The sequence below is a fragment of the Chlamydotis macqueenii genome, chromosome 18 (assembly GCF_036417535.1).
Source record: "Chlamydotis macqueenii isolate bChlMac1 chromosome 18, bChlMac1.mat, whole genome shotgun sequence".
Classification (NCBI taxonomy): domain Eukaryota; kingdom Metazoa; phylum Chordata; class Aves; order Otidiformes; family Otididae; genus Chlamydotis; species Chlamydotis macqueenii.
This window is the reverse complement of record NC_141573.1, coordinates 2,794,456-2,813,180: the sequence shown is the minus strand read 5'-3', so window position 1 is coordinate 2,813,180 and position 18,725 is coordinate 2,794,456. Positions and strand designations below refer to the sequence as shown.

The 18,725-nt window shown below is 53.5% G+C and overlaps 1 protein-coding gene across 4 annotated transcripts in view; it reads left to right on the top strand.

The window, feature by feature from the left end:
• The first annotated feature begins 2,277 nt into the window (after nt 1–2,277).
• Nucleotides 2,278–18,725, top strand: part of MAP2K6 (mitogen-activated protein kinase kinase 6) — a 57,993-nt gene continuing 41,545 nt past the window's right edge. For 3 of the 4 annotated variants that reach the window (XM_086762077.1, XM_086762076.1, XM_086762075.1), the window contains exon 1: nt 2,278–2,463. In XM_086762077.1, the coding sequence (XP_086618203.1) occupies nt 2,448–2,463 (16 nt within the window). In that variant the 5' untranslated portion in view covers nt 2,278–2,447. Of the gene's footprint in view, nt 2,464–3,762; nt 3,782–18,725 lie in introns of those variants that run through there. The other variant, XM_086762078.1, reaches the window with a different exon arrangement.

The following is an 18,725-nucleotide window of genomic DNA, read 5'->3' as shown; positions in this document are numbered from 1 at the left end:
GAACAAGGACCCCATCCTCTTTAGGAAAAAAAATGCCTTAAAACAACTGGACTCTTGTTCTCGCCCAACGGATGTTCTTCCAGCGGTCATCCAAAAACTTCATGTGAAACCAGAGGTGCACCCCTCGTTCTGCATGCAAGTGCAGCTAACAAGAGTTCATTAGGAAAATTAAAAGCAAATGAAAAGCCATTGCCTGGCTGCACATCTCCATCGAGACAAGGCCTGCTCAGTACCGCAATCCTCGAAGGCCGCCCGCGCCGCTGCTCGTTTAGCTTACAGCTCCTGAACGGTGACGCTGCCGTTCGCGACGCGTTCGTTCAGGGTTTGTCAGCATTTCCACCGTAAACCCTTCATTTGGGGGATTTACTGCTTGGCCGTCAGGATTTGCTCTAGCGGGAAGTTCGGCAGGAAGGACCACGTACAGCGGGATATTTCCCTCACCCCAATCGCGCCGAACACGAGGAAGTTACACAAACGGATCTCTAATTGAGGGTTACAGCCTCCTGCAGACTTCGGCCCTCGCAGCCAAAGACGGCAAAACCCAGAGCAAGGCCAGCCCAGCGTGAGCTCAGCCGCACGGGGCCGGCCGGGAAACGGAGCAGCGCGAGGGCACGGGACGAAAATCAGCTACGATCCACATTTTCCAGCCCGAGGGAAAAAGGGCTCTGGAAGCGGCAGCGCTGCTTACGATCCCGGATGTGCTCTCCGTGTGACCTTTTCACTGGATTTTATAGCTTTGGCATCAGTATTTCGCCGGGGTGTAAACAAACGTCCTTGCCACTAATTCAGCTGTAAATGTTTTTAGAGCACACATTTCTTAGCGCTTAGGGTTTTTTTTATTATTATTCTGCCAGTGGTCCTATAAGGAAGCATATATTTAATGTAAAAGGCTGCTTTAGGAAGGCCTATCTTTTTCTTAGGGGCTTTTCCCGAAGCGGGGTTCCTACGTGCGGAAGGGGGTACCCATCCACCACACCCCAGCTGCATTTCTGATCCGGACACCATCCCCGTCTCAGGGGGATGTCACCGCATCGTGTCCCCCCAGCTCTTCTCAGGGAAACCTCCGCAAGCCCGCAGGGAGGAAAACACTCCCGTTCCAGATTTGGGATAAATTCGCTTCATCTGCTCTGCCTGCGAGGGGAAAAGAAAATAAAAGATTAGGGAATTGTTAATGTTATGTAAGGCTAAGAGCGGTGTCTAAGCCAGGGCACCGCCGCGTTACGCAGAACGCGCGACGCCCGCGGCACCGCAGGAGCACAAAAGCAGGGGTTCCTCTCCAGTGCATCCTTACAATCTGAAACCAACGGAAACAAAACGCAGCGCATCTCATTTTTCCTCTTTCCGCTGTATTTTCCCACCCTGCTCTCTCCCGTTTTCGCTGCCCGCGCACCCGCACACCGCGACGGCCTTCCCCGCGCCCACCACCCGCGGGGCTGAGAGCACGAAGACCCCCGTGGGCGACACCTCCATGCCCTAGACGTGCTCACCCCATCATCTCACCGTCCCACCTCCGCCTTCCCCTCCGCCCACAGCCCCTGGTCCCCGAGGAGCCTCCGCATCCCACCGGGTCCCCAGCTGGGAACAGGAGCAGGAGCAGGAGGAGCAGGAGGAGGAGGAGGAGGAGGAGGAGGAGGAGGGGGAAGAGGAGAGCCAGCAGCCCCCGCACCCGCCTCCCGCACCGCGCAGGCAGCGAGAAAATAAAAAACATTAAAAAATTAAAAAATAAAAAGGCGAGCAACCGCCGACCCAGGACATCTCCGCGCATCCCCCCGGAACCGCAGCCGGGAAAAAGCCGCCCTCGCAGTTTGCGCGCCATCTGCGCTCGCTTTTGCGCTCTGCACCGACCCCCCCCACCCCCTACCCTTCACTCCCTTAACCCCACCCCCGCTCGCGGCGGCAGGAGGCCCCGCGCAGGCTCCGCAGGGCGCGCAGGCACCGCGCCGCCCCCTGCAGGAAAGGGGCGGGCGCCCGGGACTACAGCACCCAGGAGGCAGCGCGGCGGGCGGCGCGCCTGCGCACTGCGCCTCCCTCCCCCCCCCCCCCCCCCCGCCGTTTGCTCCAAGTTTGGAGCTTGGAGCTGCCAGCCCTGGCCCATCATGTAGGTGCAGCAGAGCCTTCCCTACCATTGCAAGCGGGGGCGGGGTGGGGAGGGGGGGGGAAAGGAAATCCCCCCCCCCGCTCTGCAAGCTGCCCTGCAAAGTGTGCAATTGCACGGGGCCTCCCCAGCACCCCCCTATCCACCCCTCACCCCCCCCCCCGCCCCCCCATCCCGCCCCCTCCACCACCGCCCCCCGCTGCAAGGAGAGCTGCTGCAGCAAGTCAGGAAAACTCCCGTTGCATGAAGATTGAGCCGCTTGCAGTTTGCATCTTTGTGGCAAAACTAGCTGCCGCGGAGAGGCAAGGCAAAGTCTTTTGTGCTCCCCTCCCCCACCAAAGCGAAGGGGACAATGTCTCAGTCGCGAGGTAAGGCTCCCGCTTCTGTTCGCCGCAAATATGCAAAAAGCCGCGCATGCATATTTCAGTGCATGCATGCATTTATTTTTTTTTTTTTTTCGGGATGCAGTTGCGTTTTGAAGTTGGAGGCTCGCCGTGGCTCTCCGTTGCATTTCCTGTTCAGCGGGTGCCTTTTTTTTTTTGCAGCCGCGCACACACACTCGCACGCACAGTTCCTGTGAGGCAGGGCTTGCCGTTCAGCTGTGCATTGACGTTATTTGAATTCTTCTGCGGGGATTACCGAGCCCTTTTTTTTTTTTTTTTTTTTTGGTTTTTTTTTTTTTTTTTTCCCCCCCTGCCTTTTGCACACTCAGGACAGGGAAAGGGGGTGGCGGAGAGCAGATGCGGGCGCCGCGGACGTGCATGCAGGAGGGGCAGGGTGCATGCGGGTTGCAGCGAATTGCAAAGTGCAGAAATTAAAGGAAACTTTTACAGAAGTGCGGGGAGGAGATGAAAGGTGAAACTCGAGTGGAGTTACCAGGAATTAAATATATACCTATGTTTCCATGGGAAAGTATTGTTCTTGTGCCAGGACTGAGATCATTTTCCACTGATTTCCCCCCCCCCTCCCCCGACCCCCCCGTAATATTTGGTAACTTTTGGGCAGAGGCAGCAGTCTGGTTTGTAACACCCGATCGCGGGGAGCACGCAGGAGGGCGGCTTTATTTAGCATTTCGGAGCTTGGGATGGGGCGGCTGTGGGCAGGGGATTTATTTTATTATTATTCTATTTTTTTTTTAATTTTTTTTTTTTTTCCCTTGCCAGCGCCGTGGGGATGGTTTGCTTCTTTGCTTTTTAACTTGAGGATTATTGCGGAGTGGCTCTGCCTTGTGTCCTGCGAGGACGGGGCGGGGGAGAGAGGTGGGTGGGAGGAGGTGGAGAATTTAATATTGCAAAAAAAAAAAAAAAAAAAAAAAGAAAACTGCTGTGGGAATGCAAGAGCCGCTGCTCGGGAGCGGGGTGTCTGAGGAGGAGCTGCTCCGGCCGCTCACGGTGACGGGAGATGCCCGCACGTCACGGCCGGCCGCGCAGATGCGGCGTTGGGAGCTGCGCTTAAATATTTGGGTTTGAGGGTGCAGCTGCTTCGCCTTGCGCTCTGCAGCCTCCGCTCGTATCGGGGAGCAGTTCCCAAACCGGGACTGGGGCTTTGCTGTTGTTGCTTTGTTTGTTTTCCTTTTTTTTTTTTTTTAAAAGACATCCGTGCAGGCGGTGGCCTTCCCCCGTAAGCCTGGCTGGGAGGACCAAGGAAGGAGGTGCTTTCACAGCTCTTGCCACACAGTTTTCCTTTGTAAGAAAAATGTAAAGTTGTTGTATAATTTATTCCTAATTTGGGTTTGCTGCAGTCATCTTTTCCAGCCAAGCAGCGAATTGTAAAAGTTTCCAATAGAAAGAGCCAAGGAACTTTGATAATGCACAATCCAACCAAGCGATACCCGGAGCTGCTGCTGCTGCTGGTGGCAGGGTCCCCGCCAGGCCCGCGGCCGCTCCCCGAGGGTCCCCGGGAAATCTCGGGGTGCAGAGCCCTGGCTGCACGGAGCCGGCGGCAGGCTGGTGGCCCCCGCGCTCGCCGGCACCGGCCTGGTCCGTCCTGCGTACCGGGAAAACGGGAAAATAGAAGGAGCCAACCCACAGAGCGCGGCCTCGATGAATGGCATCATTCTTGAAGCCGTTTTCCGTCCGTCGCGCGCTCGGCCGTACGAGTGCCTCAAGTCTGAATTCCTGACGCGGATAACTTCCCAGTTCAGCTGTTCAGGCTGGGGTTGTGCCGGGGAAGGGGTTTCGGCGCCGGGGTTTGCCGCAGAGGTACGGTTCTCTGGGATGAATTAAGGGAGGCGTAATCTGCCTTTCGGGATCAGCTTTCATCTGTTGCACAGGAGGTTCCTCGTCAGCTTTCTGAAACACGGCACAGAGCTTCAGCCAGCCGCTGAGCTGAGAGCCCTCGCCTGACTTTGAGTTGTTTCCAAAGCTGCTCTGAGAATTTGCCATAGATTATTATTTTTTTTTAAAGCTGCCTGTCAGGAGGGACAGTAACCGGGAGGGTTATTCTCTGATAAGATTTATTCCCTGTGAGAAATCTCGCCTGGTTGGGAGGGCAGGACCACTCCTCGGGCCCTACCTGTCCCGTGTGAAGGAGCGGAGAGGATCTGCTTTCTGCGTTGCTGTACCTGGGCTGTTCAAGATAAATCTTCCCAGGGTTCAGAGGGAACAGCTTCAGCCCAGCTGAAACCAGCTGACACGGCCAGCGTCGCGCTCGCGGCGCTCCGCCACGTGAACCCACGCGTGATGGGCTCCTGAGGACTTTGCGGTCAACAAAATCCCCGTCAGGTCTGAAAGGCACCGCCGCATTTCACCCCGTGCTCCTTTCTACCTTCATTCCTGCTTTTAAGTTGCAAAAGGATCTTTTTAGTTGGATGGAGCAATCCATAGAAAATAAGATTTTTTTTTTTTTTTTTTTCTCTGCCAAACCCAGCAGGTTATTTCTCACCTTCAGAGAGGAGCCCACTCTGGGACAAGTGGGGCTCTATGCTGATGGCAGTTCGGAAGTTGAATCCTTGCCGAAATGTGCCACACTTGGCTGTCATGACTAATAGGATATTATTCTGGAAGAGGGGGGAAAAAAAAAAAGTGGAAGTCCATATTACAAGCTAAACAACAGTTAGATGCTATAAATCCGAACTCTCGTGACAGCAGATACATTGAAGAGTCTTCACAATTCATTGTGGTGGAGGAATTATTCACTCACAAAGCCTGTGTCAGAGAAGCAACCTGCAAATACGCGAACGTCTCCATTGAAATAAGAAAAGGGAAGGGGAGCAGTTCCCATTAGAGCACTAACTCATAAAAAGTACGCTGAAGTGAGGTACATATGAAACTACTGAATGTTGCTGTCCATTGATCTCATTCCTCAGACTTTGTTGTTGCCAACACAATTTTTTGTGCTCTCGCTGAAAACGGATACCGAGGTTATGAGAACCACGTCCCACGTGATGCTGGCTGAACGTTACCCTATGGACTTTGACCAAAGGCCCCGCACCTATTCCAAAATCTTGCATTTTATGTAAAATGCTTAAAATGCTCTTTTTTTTTTTTTTTTTTTGCAGCTAAAAGTCTCAGTGGAACAGATGTAAAGCCTAAATAGTAGCTTTTTAAAAAAAAAAAAAAAAAAAAAATTCCTAAGTAGGTGGCAGGTTTTTGCTGGTATAAAATTAACCCGTCAGCAGCGCGAGGCTCCTGCGGTTGTGCAACGCGCGGTTTGCCTCGTCAGCACCACCTCGGCGCTCGCCGCCGGCGCACGCCCGCGACACGGGCGCTTGGCAAGGGCAGGCGGTGCAGGAGCACGGCGAGCGAAGCCGCGGCGCGGTCAGCGAGGTGCGAGCCTAGCAAAGCCTAGTCTAGCAAAGACAACCAATTTCAGTTTGAGTTGATGATTTATTTTTGGTTTTTTTATTTATTTTTTTTAAGATTAACACGTTGAATTACTCTTTTGCGCCATTGCGCGTGCTGCCGGCTCTGCTGTACCACTTTAGTGATGGAGGTGCCTGCGTGCTTTGGGTTAAGAGGGGTCAAATGTTTATGAAAAGGTTTAAAAGCTCCTCGCAATGCCATGCTGGAGCAATTAACGAACGTGGGAAAAAAGAAAAGCATCTAGTTGGGTAGAACTTACCACCTCAGACTTACTTTTCCTCAATGTTTGGTTATTTTACCTTTTGTTATCAAACTCAGAGAATTTAGTTTAAGCAACAACTCCTTTAGTTTACGCTGGACTCCCGAGCAGAGGAAGAAACATCCCAAACTTTCAAATGCGTGTCTGGCCTAAGCCAAATCTCTGCTCTGCACAGCTGAGCAACGGGGAACCGGTACACCCAGTCAGGGCTCTGCGGTTGCTGCGTTTCGTTCCCCGCTCCCCCCGCCTTGCACAACGGGCGCGTTTTCTTGCGGCGCTGCTGGGCTGTGCAGGGACGGAGCCCTCGGCCCCTCCGTCCCAGGCAGTGACACGGGGTGCAGGACCCGGAGTGCGTTCGCAGGGTGCCCTGTCCCCGCGCCCCGACGGCTCCCCGCGCTGAGCAGGGACACACAAGCGTTTAAAAGCTCCAACTATAAAAGTAATTATAGCAGTAAAAGCGATAAGTTGCAGGGGGAAAAGGAGCAAAGAGCTGTTTTCTCCTCCCAGATGGAAAAAAAAAAAAAAGTTTAGGGTTCTCACTGTCGTGGTAAAGTGTTGCATTTGTTGCATTAGTCACCAAAAAAATGGGGCTTCCTCTGGGGCGAATTCCCTCCCCTGACACAGGCAGGCTGCTGGGGTGAACCAAATGATGCTCAATTAAAACCACAGGAGTAATTTAGAGAGATGAGACACTTCATTCCTCCACGAGTATTGGCATTAGTGGAGCGCAATTACCTTCAACGTCACGTGGCGGGTTTGCAGATTCGGTGCACTGTGGTTGCAAATATGTAAGGTGATGACAAAGTTTTGCTTTTTTTTTTTTTTTTCCTCTCTCCAAACAAGAGGTGCATTTGATGTCACTTGTCCATTTTGTCTTGCTGAAAAAAGCCGTAACAACACCTATAGGGGTCTCTCAGAAAAGGATTTAAAAACACCACATCTGAAAAAATGAGCCCTTTTTTAAATTGGAAAATGATCCACCGACCCCTTTTTTTTTAAATTTGAAAAAGAAGGAAAAAATAAAATAGCGTGGGAGCTTTGATAGCGCCGGAGCGGGAATGCACTTGTGTCTCTCCTCTGCGCATGCAGCGTCTGCGACCCCGATCACGGGGCACGGTGATGCTTCCCAGCCCTTTCCCACGGGATTCGCTGCCTTCACCCCGGGATCTTTGCCTTTCTGATGCTGGGCCGGCCCGCGGGCCTCGTCCCGCTCCCGGGGCAGAGCTCCGCGTCTCCCAGGGAGCTCAGGCACCCGCGGCAGTGCCCGGCTCCCCGCTGGCAGCGGGTGGGACGAGTAATTCCGAGCAAGGGAAAGGGGCTGAAACCAGCGCGCGCGAGCGTCCCTCACCATGGTCACTCCCGTTTTGGGGGACGGTGGGCGCACGGTACGGGTTGGCAGCCTGGCCACCAGCAGCACCATTACGTGAAGCGTTGAGTCAGTCTCCGGTGGCCGGATGAGTTGCAGGACTGTTCTTATAATTTTAGACATGGGCAGAGCTATAATTAAAAAAAAAAAACAAAACAAAAAGAATTCATTACCTGTAGAGTTCCTCAGCTGCCTTCCTGAGGGCCTGTCTGGGGACAGTTTCAGAGGTCGGCGTTATCGCCAGAGCGGAGTTAGCAGAAAGCAGATCTGGGACCCTGGAGCTGTGCCACCGTAGATAATTGTGCTCTGCGGTGGCCGCGTGAAGGCCATTCACTGCAGCTTCCACATCTACTCATTGTGCAAAAAGTTGAGGGTTTGATTTTTTTTTTTTTTTGCTTTTGTCTTCCAAATCCACAATATTCTGCATATTGACAAGTGCGAATGGAAAAGTGTCTTGTGCTCAGTAATCCTGGCTCAGTAATCAGCAATTTGGAGATGGGAAGCCTGAGACTCTCACTTGTGGGGCTTTCTAGTGTCTCAGAGCCGAAATTAAAACCTTCCTTTCTTTTAAGCTAGAAATTCCAAACACCCAGTTGATGTTTCAGAGGGCTTGTGCCACCGTGAAAGTCTCTGGGGTGCTGAAGCCCCTTGGAGTCGCCTTTGCTGCGGGGATGTCGCACGCGGATGCTGAGCATCCTTTACGGAAGCGCCGAGAAGCCGCTTGTGCATCTTGGTCTGCTGGTGCTAGCGAAGCTTTGGCCGAGCATCGCTCTGGAGCTGCAGCCTGCCAGTCGAGCACGGAGCCGAGTTCGTGTGTGAGGGTGGTGAGGGCAGCATCCGACCGCGTCGGGAGAGCAGTTTTGGGTAGAAGCTACTCAGGCCAATTTCCCCCTCAAAGTCACTACAGCAGCGACGGTCGTGGCTTGTTACGCCGCTGCAGAAAGCTGAGCATTGTGCAAACAGCTGAGGGAGCAGCCGCTGCAGCCCGGAGTTTCGTATATTTGTAAGAAAGATTGCAGAGAGAGAAAGCTTTTTTTTTTTTTCTCCCTTGTTTGAGCAGGAAAACTTCAGAGCAGCGCTGATCCAGTTTCTTGCTGTTGCTGTTTTGTTAGCCTACTTCGCTTGCAGTGTTATAATCGAGGCTAGATTTTCCTAGCCTGTACCCAAGCAGATCAAAAACCATTAGCGGAGCTGAGGCCCAGGCAGTATGCGCTTTTACTGCACTCAGATGAAACCAGTGGGGAAAAAAACCAACCAAAACAAAACACAAAAAACAAACCCAACCCAGCAGAAGTTGCAGATGAGATGCCAAAGATAAGGCAGCAGCAGAAAATGAGCGCAGGAGTCACCGCTCCGCTGTGTCTGCAGTCAGAGGCCTTTGATGAAGGCTGAATCAGCAGAGACTTGGGAGCTGTTTTTTTTTTTCTAAACAAAAATATGTAATTGCGCTCATGAAACCATGCTTATCAGTGCCAAGTGGCCTCAGAGCATCATCTGGCTGTTCTCCTGTGGAAGTCCCAGGTTAACATTATTTTCCCCCCTTATTTTCATCCTGAAGTTCCTTGTTTGGGTGTTTTCAGCAGGGTTTGACACCCAAGCAACAAGTTATATTACATAAATTACAGCTTCGCTCCATGTTATCATTCCTCTTAAGAATGTTTATGGCTTCTCCAGTAGTTCAAGGTCAGATGCGGAGGATGACTCAAAAGCCTTCTGTTCTGTCAGCCCTGAAGTGATGGAAGTCCCCACCTAGCAAAGACAAACCTTGCCAGGGTACCAGCATGGAGAAGAAGGGGAGACAGAAGATTTTAAAGTGAAGCCCAGCATTGATTACTGTTTGTTTGTCTGGTTTTTTTCCCCTGGATTTGCTCCATTATCTCTGCTCTTGTCACCTCTCAGCATCCCCCAGGAGCCCCAGTAAGACCCCAGTAGGCTTGCATGGTCACACAGGTACCCACGGGTAGGAGGTGAAGCCTGGAGATGAGCAGGTCCTTCTGGCACCGGCTCTGCGCGCAGGGTTTGTGCAAGCGCCCAGCGCTGCCCTTGGCACCAGCTCCTCCAGTGCTGGCAACTGGCACCCAGTTAGAGGCACGCTGCCCAGCTCTGGTTTCAACACAGCCCTTTCTTCCTAGGGCTGCTTGCGTTGCCTGCAATTTGGGCCTCCAGTGCTGCGAAAGTATGAAGAAATAAACCCCAAATTTGGCTTTGAAAGGACTGGAATTGAGTTCTTTTAAACAGCTGATGCTGTGCTCTTTTGGAAAGGGAGCAGTCAGCCTGTGATCATGGCCTTTATACCTGCTGCTGCCCAGGGATGAAAGCGCAGCTATGTGACATTTATTGTCGTTTTATTCAAAGAGTGAAACACCTGTAAGAGCCGACGACAGCTGTGCCCCTTCTTCCAGTTAGGTGCGTCATGGAAAAGCCAGGGACTTGCAGGCTATCATCAAAATGCCAAAACCCCTTTGGGCAAAGCAACGTCTTGGGTAGGTTTGTTTAAGCGCTGAGCCTCAGCACACTCCACAGAAATGCCACAGCAGGAGCAGAAGGCACAGCGCAGGGCTTTTGGCTGCCCCGATGGGTCCCTGAAGCTGCCATGGGTCACCCCAGCCCCTGCGCAGGGAGGCCGGGGTCTGGCCAGCTGGGACCCTGTGCTGTTGATGGTGTGCAGACAGGGATCCGAATTGGGTTGCTAAACCCCACGTGGGTTTTGGAGCTAGCGAGAGGACGGGGAAGCTGCAGCAGTTTCCATCCTAGGTTTGGCCACCGCTGAAGTTCTGTCCATGGAGATGTAGACTCGACCTGCAGTCCCATCGTGCAGTTTGCTTCTCCAGATTGAAAGATGCTGATGGTTATGCAGGAGCTCACTCCCAAGCAGACCTCAGTACTTAACTGTACTAATTAAATGTTTTCAAAAACCACAAGATTGACCTTCCCTGCATGCCCACGGATTTTTCTCTCATTTAGCAAGCAGAGGGTTGACAGTGTAGCCTATTAAAGAAGAAAGGCAGTGCTCTGGATACTGTTGTTTTTCAACCTATTCCAAAGTGTTTTCTGCTTTTTAACTATAAGAGATGGAAACCGTAATCCCCTGATAACCTACTGGGAGAAACCAGGCTGGACACAAGGAGTGTGTGGCTCAAATAAAGCACAAAGCCTGATAAAAGAGTGAACTTAACTTAAAACTGAGGCTTCCACAGGTATCTATGCAATAAGCCGTGACAGCCATTATCTCCAGGTACTTACGTAAGCAGAGAGCCAGTCTACATGGCATAGAGTTGTCCTTTGGGAGATGCCCTCTAGAAGAAAAATAAAGGCAGTTAACATGGACTCTGACTTCCTTACCTTTCCCAAGGACATCAGTAATTTGCTCATTGCTCATAAAACTTGGAACGTCTCTACAGAGCACTTGCGCTCCTGCCAAGGACTCGGCTTTACCAATTAACCGAAGGAGCAGATCGGTGCGGTGCACTGCAAGGACATCGCCAAACAAGCCCCCTCCCCGAGAGGGGCAGCGCCTGAACTGGAGGGAGAGCCCAAAATCGTCGCTGGCAGCTGGGGAGGGTGGCACCGACGCAGCGTTCAGAGGTGATGGGTTCTGGAGGCAGGAAAGGCTGAGCGCGCAGCAGGCACCTTTTGGGCAGGGAGGAGGCCTCTGGGCTCGCGCCTCTGCGGGTCTGTGCAGGGTGACAGCGTGGGAACGGGCCCTTGCTCGAAGCCACCTGAGCTGGGCAGCACGGCGCGCTTCCTCGTGGCATGACTTCGGTTTCATTCATGTCATTAGGCAGCTTCCTCTAGAGCTAAGCACGTGATTTTTTTTTTTTTTTTTTTCCCCTTTTTTCTTCCCCTCAAAAACATTTGGTACTTCCCCCGCAAGAAATCAGAAGCTTTATGTCTGATAAGAGGCTGGAACAGCTTCCTGCAATAGGAGAGCATTCCTCCTCTCGCGCTTCCTGCGCGGAGCTCAGAACAATGCCAGCGCTTCCAGCATCAGCCAGCTTCCCCTTCACCTTCCAGCTCGCTCATTTAGGGTCCATCCTGTGCAAGCATCTCCCCAGCCAGCATCTCCTGGGAAAAAAAAAAAAAAAAAAAAAAAAGGGGGGCGGATTTTCCACCCAGGAGCTTGCTTTAAAAAGGCATTGCCGCAGCTGAAACGCAAGGAGCAATCTGGGAGATTGAATCAGAGCCGGTTCGGAGCAGCTGGAGCCAAGCAGGGCCCTCATTTGCACGAGGGGGGTTGGAGGGATTTTTTTCTTTCCCCTTACAAGAGTAGCTGAATAGGATTTTTTTTTCTTTTTTTTTTAATGCTCTGATCTTGAAACTGCTTGTGCACATGGTGCACTTGGAGCATCCGAGTCCTTTTGTAGGGTGGGACTGAACCGGCTTGGAGTTGAGCACGCACAGAAGAGTTTACAAGGCTGGGGATGTATTTTGTCCTGGTTGCGAAGTAGGGTGGACATTATGGATCTGGGTAGATGATTTATACTACCCTGCCTTCTCTTGGTTTCTCTTTTTCCCATTTCTGCGGCTCAGAAAGCAGTATCCCGTTTGCACGCGCGTGTGTCTATAACTGAAACTACGGTTTTGGACCTCGCACGGGAAGTTCTATAGAGGCTTTGATAGAGAGCCTTATAAAGGGGGTTTGTATTTACAGCTTCTGATTTAGAAGGCTGGGTGGAGAGATGTGACCTGACGGGGTTTGATCCACGTGGACAAGATAAAAAAAAAAAAAATCTTGGACAGAAAAAAATCTGCCCAGTTGTGTCAGGCACACTTTATTGGGGAAAAAAAGGAGATGACTTGCTGTCTTCTGCCAGGGTGCTATGCCATAATGCATTTCTTCAGCTTGTTTTCCAAACTGAAATAAAATTGCATGATAAAACCTGGGGAAAGGCTTTTGTTCTTTCCATACTGCTTGCTTTACTTTATGATGTGATGTGCAAGCAAGCGTGTGCTCTTAGCGGCTGTCTGGAAGGAGAGCAAGAAGTTCACGCTCACTGACCTCTGGCTAAAATCTGCTTGAACCTGAGCGAGCTTCCCGGGAAGCCCCGCGAGCCACACTGCGTCCCGCGGACCTTCCCTTTGACCTTTTCAGACCCCTTACACCTGCAAAGAGACGTTGCTGAAGTGGTTGCAGGACCGAGACGTCACGTTTGTGGTTGGACGGACCTGCTGGTGGTGGTGGCGGTGGTGGTGGAGCAGCTCTGGTTCTCGCCCGTCTCTGCCACCGGCGTTTCTTGAGGCCACCGCCGCTGTTGACAGTGCAGACCGGGCGCAGTTGTTCTCCTGGAGTCTCCTGTCCCACGCTGGTGTCGGGGCAGCGCCCAAAGTCACAGCGCTGGAGACCTGGGTGGGCACCAGGGCTCAGATGGGACGCGGGTTTGGCTTTGCTGCGGTTGCCCTTGGCTCCTCACTGGGAATGGGGCTCCTGTGTGTTTTTAGAGTAGGACCTACACGTTTGCTGGGAGGCATTGCCAGAGGGAGTGTGAGTTAGTGCCTCCCATCCGCGCTGTCCAGAGCTGTCAATAGCATCTTTAATAATTCTGGCACAAAGATAATCAAATAAGCTCTTAAGTCCAAAAAAGCATAGCGAAAGAGAGCTGTCAACCGGGGTAGCACAAAGGCAGGTTGGTCAAGGCCTTGACTGTGCTGAAAACTTCATTGTGATATTTGGCCGAATCTTTAGAAGAATTCCCCGTGACAGAATGTTCAGGAAAATCTCCGGGCGGGATTGCCCCTGGATTTCTGATCAACTGGCCTCTTTGGCCCAAGCTGTGAGCAAAGGATGGCGCGTGAGCAGCATATTGCTGGGAGGAAAATTAGGCGTTGGTTGGAAATTCTTGCGCGTGTTATTTGCACCGCAGAAGAGGAAAGTGATCCTGAAATTATCTTCAGTTCAACACTTCTGGTTGAAACAAACAGTTGCCAGCTGCCGAACAGGACAGCATAACTTGGGGACTGAAGAAGTAGCTCAGTCTAGAGGTGTCTTGCAGAACTTTGTCGCTCTTTATTAAATCTTTTCAGCCCAGAGGTGCTGTTTTCCCCCGAGGAGCACGGTGGCTGCTTGGCCACGTGGGTTAACGTAGCCTTCATCTTCATCAGGGACCTTCTGCAGAGGGTGAGGATGCTCGCTGCAGAAATGGCTGGTGGGACGTTCCTCTATTTCCACAGATCTTCCCGTCTGACTGTAGAAGTCATTGATGCTCTGTCAGTTGCGGAATGACAAAATCGAAGGGCAGTTTTCTCTCTGGAACATAAATTGCCCGTTTTGTCCTGAGGTGGCTTTACTCATCAGCAGAAAATGATAAACCCGGGTTTTTCAGCTGCAGCAGGAGACAGCTGATAGCGGTGTAGTTTCAGTGTCCAACATTTACGATATGCTGAACAAATTAAATCTGTGCTTGGCAAAATGAGACTCCTGTGGCTGCCTGGAGCGCCCAGTAACAGAAATAAAACCGGAGCTCAGGTTGCCCTGTGGTATTGATGAGATTTTATTCTGTCCTGCTGCGAGGGTGACGACACCGGGGCAGGTATCGCGCAGCCGGGGTGCGATCCCGCTCGGCGAGCAGAAGCATCCCTGCAGAACAACGGGGCTGTCTTAGCGTGGGGGGAGCAGCGGTCCAGAGCTGAAGGGCAAATACCTGTGCATGCTTTCCTGGGGACGGGGACACCCCAAAGAGCCAGTTTGCTGAGCTCCCCAGGGGAATCCTTCCTGGCCTGTCACACCCTCCTGCTTTTCCCATGTTTCAGCCTCCTGACTCATTTTTGGCTGAACAGTGCTTGCCTGCGTAGCTTGGCCAGCTATGGGGCAGCATCTCGGGCACGGGGACGCATTGATGAGGAACCCGCAACCTGGTTGGCGCCACCGCCTAGGGACTTCGGCCAGTGCCCGGGTGCGGGTTGTCCCTTTCGGTGGGAATGGCTGAGAAACGGGCTGAAGCCTGCAGCCAGGTACCCCGGGGACCGATGCTCGCTAAAAAGGCTGAGACAGGGGTCTGGTGGAGCCTTTAGGTACATGTTCCTGCTCAGCCTGGCGCTTAATGCAGCCTTAACAGGAACATGTGCCCCCGGTAAGCAGGCGTGTTAAATGCAAGGCACCGTCAAGACGTAAGAACCTTCCTAGCTGGAGCCGCAGGCCTGAATCGGGCTTTTGAGTCTGCAGCGCAGCAGGAATCAGCAAGCGGGTGGAAATGTCACCTTCGTTTTCCAAAGCAATTTGCATTTCCCCGGGCTGGCAGCGCATCTGACAGCTCCGAGAGGCCCTGGCTCGGAAAGCGCGGTGCCGGTGCTGCCGGGACGGCTGCCCTGGGTGCACGGACTCATCACCCCTCGGTGTCCCAGGGCCAATGCTCAAACCAGTCTGTTTTTTTCAGGGGAGATTAAAAATGAAGCTCTGCTGCAGGGCCCTTGCTCAGCCAGCGATGCTTCTTTAAAAACTCCTTGCAGGACCTGCTGGGAGAAAATCCCAGCTGCACGGAGTACGTTTAAAAAATGTGAAAAGCAAAACTGAAACGTTGAGCAAAAAGGCATCCGCGGGGTGTCGGACGGGGAGGGGATCTCACCGCCCTATGAAAGCTGGGTTTTGAGGCTCTGCAGAGCAGTGGGGAAGGGAGGGGGATGCTCCTTTACTGTGCTAGGTTTTCCAGGGAGCGGCAGGTTTGGGAAGTGTTTTTGGCTGGGCTGGGGCTGGTGAATTTAAAGCAAATCCTGCTCCCACTACGGCTGAGGCAGACAGGACACCTGCTTTTATGCTGATTGTAGGAGACATGGTGCTGTCTGCTCGATACTCGTCTGGGAAGCTGGTCAGAGCCCTGTAGCTGCGTGTGGTCGCTCGCTGTGGTGTTTCGAAGTGAAATCTCGGTGGAGAAGAGGAAGTGAAAGAAGCAAGCGGAGTAGCGGGAGCGATTCCCAGTTCGCGGTGAACCCACAGCATCCCTGCTCACGCATTGGCCGGGGCAGCTTCAGCCCCTCGTCCCTGCAGCTGCATCACGTGTGAGCGCCCACCAGCACGGCAGAGCCTGCCCATCCCTTGGGAGGCTTTTTAGGGTACCGAGCAGCAGAGCCCACCCTGCCTTCCATGCCAGGGGCAGAGCCAGGGCAGGGAGCACGAGACTTGGCCGAAAGGCCCGGGTAAGTCTTGCACGCCGTGGTGCATGAACATTTGGAAAGCGCTTTGCCCTCCTGCCTGCAGCGCTCTGCTTCCGCTGCCGGCGGGCGCGGGAGGCATCCGTCCTCCTGCCCGTGCATCCCGCTGCGCGCGGGCGGCAGCCCACCTCCTCCGGCACCGCTGGCAGGTGCTCCTTGGCAGGGAGAAAATAGCAGTGAAGGTAGCGGCAACGAAAGCAGCCGCGTCCTCCAAATCCTCCTGCACAAAAGCCTTTTTGTTCCCCGGGTGAATTCCAAGAGCTTTTCTCCGGTTTTGATTCCAGCAAACTCCCACTGCAAGCAGGCAGCTGAGGGTTTAAAAACAAAGCAGCAACTAAACGAGAAGTCCCTCATAAAAAATCCCCACGAGGGCTGGAGGCTCTTGACAAACAGCTTCCCCGGCCTGCAGTTCCTGTGGATTTCCTAATTTGAGATAAGCAGCAGGGCAAACAGGCTCTGGGACTGGGAGGCAGCAAAGCCGGCGGACCTTGGCAGAGGGAAAATAGGAGCTTGATTGATGGTGTACTGGTGACAAGGGAGCGACTGCCCCTGCTGCTCGCCTTGCTGTGGTTTCACCGTGATGGTCTCCGTCACCGTCGCATCTTTCCCGGAGCAATGGGAGGATGCAGCCACCCGCGTGCTGGAGGCGCAGGAGCCCCGCGAGGGATGCGACCTGCTCCAGCCACCGCGAGCAGCATAAAAAAAATGCTTTTTGGCGTCGCTTGGACCCCAGTAAGGTTCCCCTGAGCCGTTAGCTGCCTTTGGCTCTCGCAGCCTCACGGCGGGCAGCCGCCAGTGATTTGCAGGATTTGAGGGCGTTTGAGATGTTGTGACAGGAGGAGAGGAGTTGAAATGTTTTTTTTCTGTGCGTGGTGAGGAAGGCTTGGGAGCACCCATGAAGTTAAGTGGATGGGTGGAAAAATAAATGAAGCAAGGTGAGAAGAAGGAAGAGGCTTTGGTCCCCATAGGGTTTCCGTCAAACGGTTGAATTTTGCATTTTGTGGTTTTACGCACATGCCTCCACAGTGGTCTCCGGAGGGTCCAGCATGTGCGGAGCATAAAGGCACAGCCGCCGCCTCGGCGCAGGCAGGGCTGTCCTGGCCGCTAAAGGGTGTCAGAGCTGTCTCACAGGGCTGGTGGGGATGGGTGCTGCTCTCCCATCCTCAGCTGGAACCACCACCATGGGTTCGGGCTAATACGCGGAGGTGCCAAGGGGGACAGAACGGTGGTGTGAGCCCGTGCTGCCTTGTGCCCCTCGTGCAACGTGGCAGCTGCCCTATGGGTCCCTTCCAACTCAAGATGTTCTGTGACTCTGTGATGAACTTGCCTGTGGCCACAGACGGGGTTGTTGGGTTGAAACTGGAGCGTGCACATCCCAGTGCCTGGTCCCTTCCACCCACCACCTCCTCCCCTCTTTATCCGATGGATCCCGAGGCAGCGCCTGTCCTCCGACAGAACATCTTGCAGCTGGGGTGAATCAGTAGAGAACTGAACGTTTCCACTTTCCGTCCGCCTGGGAGATCTCAGCACCGAGGAGGAAGGCGCTGATCCCTGGAGAGCCGTGCTGGGCAGGGGTCAGCTTGGGGCGGCCGAGCCCCGGAGGTGGACTCGCGCGGCGGCAGATGCTCCCAGCTCTGGTGCATCGCGTTCCTTCCCTGCCGGGCGATGTTGCCGCTCTGCGCAGAGGTGCTGCTGTTTGGGAGGAGCTGTGCCCTTTCCCCCAGGCCATCGACGCTCCAGCAGCTGGATGTACATGCTGGATGAGTTCAGCCAAGGTGTTATAACAGGGTTTTTAATATTACTGTCTCTTGTGCCCTATGCTGAGAGCCACAGGCAGGCAAAACTCTCCTCTCTACCATATCCCCCTTACATTGGCACCTAAAGGACGACGGATTTAGGGCTGTTTTGCATTGCATCTGTTTTCTGAAGAAAAGCCGGCTCATCTACAGGCTGCTTGGCGGTGCGGGATGTCAGGGCAGGGCTCTGTCTTGCCCCGTCACATCTCCAGGTACCAGCACGGTCCTGGCACCAGCTCAACGGGGACGTGATGGGTGGCCCCACGCTGTGCCCGCAGTTCCCGTGCTGAGACTGGGAGTGACGCTGCGTCTGGGCCGGGAAGGGACGTTATCTGGGAAAGCTGTTTGCTGTCACCTCCCTGCTTCCTCTGAACTGTTAGCATCAGAAGGGAGCACGTGGCTGCTCTTTGTTGGTCTGTGAGCATTAAAATGGTTGCTGAAGGCCCCGTTTCCTCTCTTCTTTGGTATTCCCATAAGCGAACACTGGAGCGGGGCGCAGGGAACCCATCAGGGCAGAGCCCAGCTGAGAAGTGGGGTCCAAGGTCCTGGCAGTGGAAGCCCGTGAAACAGGTCGGTGAGGTGGCAGCGACTTCTGTAGGACAACAAAGATCATCCTGACCCCTCAGACCCTCTCCAATGCAGCTGTGTTGTTTTAAACCCTCCATCGCACGACCAGTCTTCGTCTCCAAAGTGGCGTTGGGTGTTGGTGTCCCCCAAAAGCTGCTGGAAGGTTGCTCCGGCGTGTGATGACCCCGGTGCTCCCTGCAAGCTCCGACGGACTAGGGCTGCAGAGGGGCTCAGTTTTGTTTTGTGGGGGATTACAGGAGGGTCCAGAATTGGCCAAAAGCCATATCAGCACCCTGTGCCCTTCCCAGAGCCCCTGCAGCCCTGTGTTCGGCGCAGGTCTTCGCACAGGATCTCATGTCTAATCTGTCAAAAGTGTCTCTTCCGCTTCACACTCAGAAGGTCTTCACTCTTCTAAAATTCAGAGGTGCACTCTTACCAGAGTGACAAACAGGCTCTCGTAGCCGAAATGTGCCGATAGATAAGCTGACATTGCATCCCTCTGGTTTCTGTGTTGGCACGAACGCCCGCAGCAGCCGGCAGCCCCTTTGCAGGGCGCGTTAAGAGGAAAATGGGCAGAGCGAGAGAGATTAGCCCGAATCGGGAAATCACCTCCAAAACTGAATTACTGAAAGGCAGGCAAATAGGTTCTGATATTCGCACAGTTCGTGACATTTCTGTATGTTTCTGCGCTGCGGGA